The sequence below is a fragment of the Montipora foliosa genome, chromosome 10 (genome assembly GCF_036669935.1).
Source record: "Montipora foliosa isolate CH-2021 chromosome 10, ASM3666993v2, whole genome shotgun sequence".
Lineage (NCBI taxonomy): Eukaryota > Metazoa > Cnidaria > Anthozoa > Scleractinia > Acroporidae > Montipora > Montipora foliosa.
In genome coordinates this window covers 13030738-13036860 of record NC_090878.1, presented here as the reverse complement: position 1 = coordinate 13036860, position 6123 = coordinate 13030738, and the positions used below count along the sequence as shown (strand labels likewise).

At 37.3% G+C, this 6123-nt stretch overlaps 1 protein-coding gene across 3 annotated transcripts in view; it reads left to right on the top strand.

Moving 5' to 3' along the window:
* The window catches only part of LOC137974311 (proteasome adapter and scaffold protein ECM29-like), a 59888-nt gene that overhangs the window by 31925 nt on the left and 21840 nt on the right, over positions 1 to 6123 (top strand). For all 3 annotated transcript variants that reach the window (XM_068821194.1, XM_068821195.1, XM_068821196.1), the window contains 10 exons: positions 771 to 874; positions 1048 to 1183; positions 1262 to 1342; positions 1618 to 1747; positions 2666 to 2731; positions 2823 to 2926; positions 3481 to 3612; positions 4363 to 4546; positions 5492 to 5608; positions 5920 to 6011. In XM_068821194.1, coding sequence (XP_068677295.1) covers positions 771 to 874; positions 1048 to 1183; positions 1262 to 1342; positions 1618 to 1747; positions 2666 to 2731; positions 2823 to 2926; positions 3481 to 3612; positions 4363 to 4546; positions 5492 to 5608; positions 5920 to 6011 — 1146 coding nt within the window. The remainder of the gene's footprint in view (positions 1 to 770; positions 875 to 1047; positions 1184 to 1261; positions 1343 to 1617; positions 1748 to 2665; positions 2732 to 2822; positions 2927 to 3480; positions 3613 to 4362; positions 4547 to 5491; positions 5609 to 5919; positions 6012 to 6123) is intronic.

Sequence of the window (6123 nt, the reverse complement as noted above, 5' to 3'; positions counted from 1 at the left end):
ACGATCACCGATCGTTTCACATGTACCTCCGCAAATGTCATTTATTGCATAACCTGTACGTTATGTAATAAATTATACATTGGTGAGACAGGTAGACGACTAGGTGACCGATTCCGCGAACACCTTCGCGATGTTGAGAAGAATGACAAGGATGCATCCAAGCCAGTCGCTTGCCATTTTAATCTGCCTAACCACTCCAAAAAACACATGGCTATCTGCGGCCTTTCCCTACATCTAGGTAAGACAGAAAGCCGCAAGAATATGGAACAAAAATTCATCTTTCAAATCGGCACCCTTAATCCTCACGGTATTAACGAACGCTTTTCATTTAACTAATATATTCCTATTTTTCACGTTGCCATGTTACCACCAATAGCGTAGCTCCTACTCTACTATAAAAACTACACGTAACCCATAATCCCTCGATTCGCTCTGACGAAGGGCTAACGCTCGAAATGTCAGCTTTTAGAATCTCTGTACGGTGGCCAATTTACATTATCAACTCTGTTGATAAAACCAAATTTTTGTATACTACTTCCCCACCGACGCAGCATCACAGTTTCTTTAGAAACTACCCCTGCATTCATATTGGCAGAAACACTAGCCATATACCGTAAAAGTAATAATTTTTACTTAATAATTTATTAAACTGTTATGCACATGTACTGTAAGTTAAATTGAGAACTGATTACAATGTTGAAAGTGCTATTGACAGTAATTACTATTTGTTAGTGGTCAGATCAATAAAATCAGCAACTTTGTATCTGCAGGATACACACCAAGCAAGGCTTGTTGCTGTCCAGTTTGCCAATGCAGTCTTTCCGAGGACTCATATTTTGTCACGTTATGTGTGTTTACTAGCTGTCGCTGATGTGTAAGTAATACAACTGGCTCAACATTCAACATCCTTGACAGAAATGACAAGAATTATTGATAGTATCCTACTCTAATTATGGCATATTTGTGAGCTCTATCACTTTTCTTACAGCTGTAGCAGCCATTCACTTCTGTCTGACCAAGATAAAATCCTGCTTCTTAATTTTTTAGAAAAGATGATGTAAAGGAAGAAGCTAAAAAGGGATTGAGAGCAACACAAGCTACCAATCAAATTTCAACACCCAGTGATAAAATAAGTGACCTTCTTCCTGCATTTCCTGAAATGATATCATTTGTAGCTCAAAAGGTTAGTTTTGTCGTTGTTGTGTGGAGTATTATGACATTAAGTTTTTGGTTCATTGAATTCATCACTGTCAAACTTCAGGCAGAAGAGAGACTGAGGAGCAAATCATGCTACACGGCTGGTTCAGCAGCACTTCCTTTTTCTCCAGTTGTTTATTCACAGGTCAGTGTTTAATGGTTCTCTTAAATCAATTTTCTATCCTGGAATGGAATATTTCAGCACAAGAAGAAAAATAACTTGTTTGACCCATTAATCCCTGGGAGTTAGACTGGCATCCAAGGGTGTTTAAGGTGTCAATGCCCCCTCCATTAAATGAATGTAATCATTATGACCACTAAATATGATTATAATTTATGCAATAGTACAGCATACTGTGCTTGTACAATGTATAATCATAAGAAGCCCGTTCATTTGTGGATATTTTATTCTCGATCTAGGTACTGTTGTATTTGCAAAGATGTTTGGAACATGCTGCAGGAGTAACTGAAGAAAACAGAATGAAAAAGTGTATTCTTCCATCAGTTGAGCGGTATATACAAGAACTTTTATCCCACTTCACCATTGAAGGTACAGCAAGTAGTTTTTAGTTCTACAAGTTAGAAATATCCACTTGGTTACCAGTTTGATTTATTTTAAATGTTTTTAAGAGGCTTAAGGGACCAACATTTTAACCCTAACCCTAACCTTAGAGATGCTCTTTCCTCACAGTTAATTACTGTTTGCAGTGGCGCTGTGTTACTACATGTACATCAGACATGGGCTGTGTAGCGGCTGCCAGACGCATCTTATGTATGCTCTTGGCCTGTCGCCGTGGGTTGCCCCCTTTGCAGTTAAGTTGTCAAAACTGCAAGAAAGGGTTATCAGCAAATCCATCTAATTAATATACACTATTATCCAACTCTTTCATTACACTTAAGAGTAATCTGGTAGCGACTGGAAGAATTTCAATTTGTCCTTTCAAGGAGCATCTGAAATGGCTGTGCTTTATGAAGTCTCATTCCCAGGACTCACTGGGTTAATGTTGTTATCGCAATTATTGCGATAAGATCATTTTAGCCAGTTTCAATCGAATGTCGTAAAACCAAAACCAAAGTAATTACTTTGGCCAATCAAAAAGGATGGAGACAATCCTGCAAAGCAATCGAAACTCCAAGTAATTACACAAAGCTGACACAAAGTGTGAGAAAATATGCACGCGCAAGCCACGATTGGTTTTGGTTTCACTTCTGATTGGTTGTAAAAATGGCATGAGAATTTGAACCAATCACTGAGTGAAGTAATGTAAAACCAATGCAAATTGCTAATTTCTCTTGACAGTCAATAATTTATTCAAAACTGCTCCAAAGAAAAATTCGCATTGATGTTGATTAACCTTAATTTACAGGTTGGTATATTTACTTGGTAAACAGAACCTCAAAACAAGTAACCTAGAGAAAACAGTGACATGCACAATAATATTCATGTGTCTTCTTGTGGTTTATTTAGATTTGCCATCAAGCACTTTGGGAAAATACATGGAGCTTACAAGATGTGCACTTAAGCCTATAGGAGGTACAGTATGCTGTCAGTATCTTTCTCCATATATTCAAGGTCCAAGTAAACACAGCCAAGAAGCATTTTTTTCCCTTTGTTTTTACTTTAGGTGCAGATCTCCATGCTGATGCACTGTGCTGTCTGCTACAAGTTGTTGCTGTGGCACCCAAGAAGTTAGCAGAGTTGTTCTATGACAAACTCGACTGGATCAAGGTTTGTTTTTTAGATTAATAATATAAAGAATGATCTTATAGACCAATTCGGCTAACTCAATGTTGTACCCAATTCAAATCTTTTGGGAATAAAGCGTTTTGTTCCAAGTATTTCCATGTCATTTAAATGTGAATGCTTCATTGTCATGCAAATTCAACACACAAAGAATCTTAACCCCGAGAGATTTGAATTGGGTACAACATTGAGTTAGCCGAATTGGTCTATTCACCTAATTGCACAGGACCTTTGGAGCATTCTCAAATAATTTTCTTGCAAAAAAAAATCTATGCAAGAATTTTCTTGCAAGATTTCAAATGTTAGAAAGTTAGCTTGAATGACTTGCATCGATCTTTGTTGGCTTTAGAGTGGGCAAGAAGCCGGGACACCGGAAGCCCTGCCACGGGAATGGGGCCATGACTTTGTATTCCATTCCCCTTATCTTCACAGCTTGCTTGCTCACTTAAATCTTCACAAAAGCAAGAGGTACATGTATGCAGTTGGTGACTGTTGATATTAAAGTAGCTCGCCAACAGCGCATTTTTTTTCCTTTAAAGAATTTTACATACTCCAGTAGAGAGGATGCCTGTCAGTATGCTGGACTATTGTTTGCAGTGGTAGTGTGTAAAATGAACAGAGACTCATTTTTCAATGTGATTGGAGAACTTTCCAAATCTCTTGATAGCCAGGTTAGTTATTTTCAACATTACTTTTTGTGTGAGGATTTATAAATAGTTACTATTATTATTAATGGAGGGAACATAGTTTTTGACAAATTCCCTGCTGAGGTGCCCCAGAATGCCCCTCACGTTGTCTCACGTTAGACAGAGTAAAATCTGTCTCATTCAATGGGTTAAATCATCTTCACTTTTCTTTATCATTTACACCCCCATATTCATAAGTATACTCAGTCTGGTAATCTGGTGATGATTATATATGGATTATTGACCAAGTGTGAGGTCAAGATGGCTGGATATTGGGCAAGTTCTTTTTTTGCTAGTTTATGGACCTAGGTCCATAAACACGCAAAAAAAGAACAAGGCCAATATCCAGCCATCTTGACTGAACAAGCTTGGTTAATAAAGAATTTATTATATGACTTAAAACACCAAAAAATTATCTTTGATTTTGCGGGACCAAGCGAGAAATCCTGAGTGGGCAAGATAGCTCCATCTTGCCCGCTTGGGTAGCCAATCATAGCGTGTGATTTGGTTTATCTTGCCCGCTCACGGAGCTAGTCATATAATAATGTGAGTTATTGATCGATCTACTTTGTGTGCCTTGAAAGTGTTTTAAATGGCATAGCCCTATAGTATGGGAAATTTTATGGAAATGTATTATTTTCTTTTTAATTTTACTTGAATTATTAACTTTAAATAAATTTTTTGAATGTTGCTCTGAATTGTAATGCTGATCATGACAGTTTTTATTTACTATAGCAACTTGAGATTCAGCTTGGCACAGTGACTACATTAGGGTATGTTATAGCAAGACATCTGTATGAAGAGGGATTAAAGATGGAGGAAAGAGAGCCAATATTTGTGGAAGATATGGATGTGGAGACTGACGATCATGCCAAATGTGCAGTTGTGGATATGCTTAGCGGCAGTGTGGAAAAGATAGGTATGTCCTGTTTCCAGTGTTGATCAGCACTTGAAATCTACACGTACATGTATCTCTTGAGTAGTTCAAGTTTACCAGGGTAATGCAGTCAATCTGTCTAAAGAAACTGGGGAGCTGCATTGTTGGGTATTGCATAGGTGGTATCAGCTGACTAAAGGGGGATTAATATGAGTAATTCTTCTCTACTACGCAAAAGTTCCTATGCATTTTTTTTGTCTTTATAAGACTCAGTCAAAAATTAGATATGACGTTTTCTGTACGAGTCATTAACCCATTGACTCCCAAGGGTTCCCCATTGACAAGTAAAACCATCTGGTGTTAGGCAGAGTAAAATACTTAAGTATGGCCAGCTTGGGAATCAAAGGGTTAAAAGAGAAAATTTGGAAGGGGGCCAAAAACACCATGTAGATTTTGGTCAGGCCCACAGGACGACCTTCATTGCATGCGGAGCACCATGGCTAAGAATATATGGTAACCCATCTGTGCGAGAAAATGTGGTTTTGATCAACTCTACGGCCGTCCACCCCTCCATGTGAAACTCTGTGGTTCAACCCACGTATTTGTTTTCGATTGGATGGCAGGTTCAAGCCAGGTTAACTTATTGCAAGAAAAAATAACATGGGAGCTCTGCTTTTAGGCTTTTCTAAATCTATATAATTATTGCTGTTGTAAGGTCAAACAGGTCTCATTACATCAACCTTGTAACTTTTCTCTTGATCAAATAGATCTAACCCTAATAATACAAATAAAAATGTGTCTACTATCATAGTGTTATTCATGATGAGATACAGTTTTATTTTGTTATTGTGACTTGGGGATACTTTGAATTTGTTTACCATAGTTGTACTTGTTTTTGAAAGGGATACCAAATTGAATTTAGAAATGGCCTAGATTTATAAACTTTTCAGACTGTAATAATTTTTCTCTATTACCGTTCTTATGCAGTAAAACTTGTCGGCAGTAGAAATGCATTGATAAGCTTCTCAGCTTGTAATTCCATCAGTGAGATTGGTCGCAATGGGTCACTTCCTCTTCCTGATGGCTTTGAATCAATGGACCAAGGTTTGTTGTATGTTGATGCAACTGTACCACTAACTCAAAAAGGGTTTGTAGCATTCCCCATCCTTAAAGTATGTTAAGTGACACAAGGCGAAGAGAGTTTTTTGGTGTTTTTTGATGTTACACTACGTAATTACGGTTTTTGAAACCTTCATAATCTACTAAAAAAATTACTTTTTTATCTCATTTGTTAATCTTACCACAAGAGTTGGTTCTATCAGCTTTTTGTTACAACAAAAGTGTTAGAAATGTCAGATGACCCCATGAAATTCAGTTTTTCAGTTCTGTAATTTGCCATCTTCATTGTTTTTTAGACAGTAATTCCTCAGATGAAAAAGAGGTCATCACTAAGTTGTCTGTGGTGGAAAAACTACTTGACATATTGCAAAAGGCCAAAGAGAACAAGGTACATGTATTAATAACCTTCTTTTTTTATATTCAAAGTGACTTTTACTGAAAACTAGTGGATCCACCAAACATTTGGTAAAATTTAAGAATCTGATCCCACCAACGCGTCG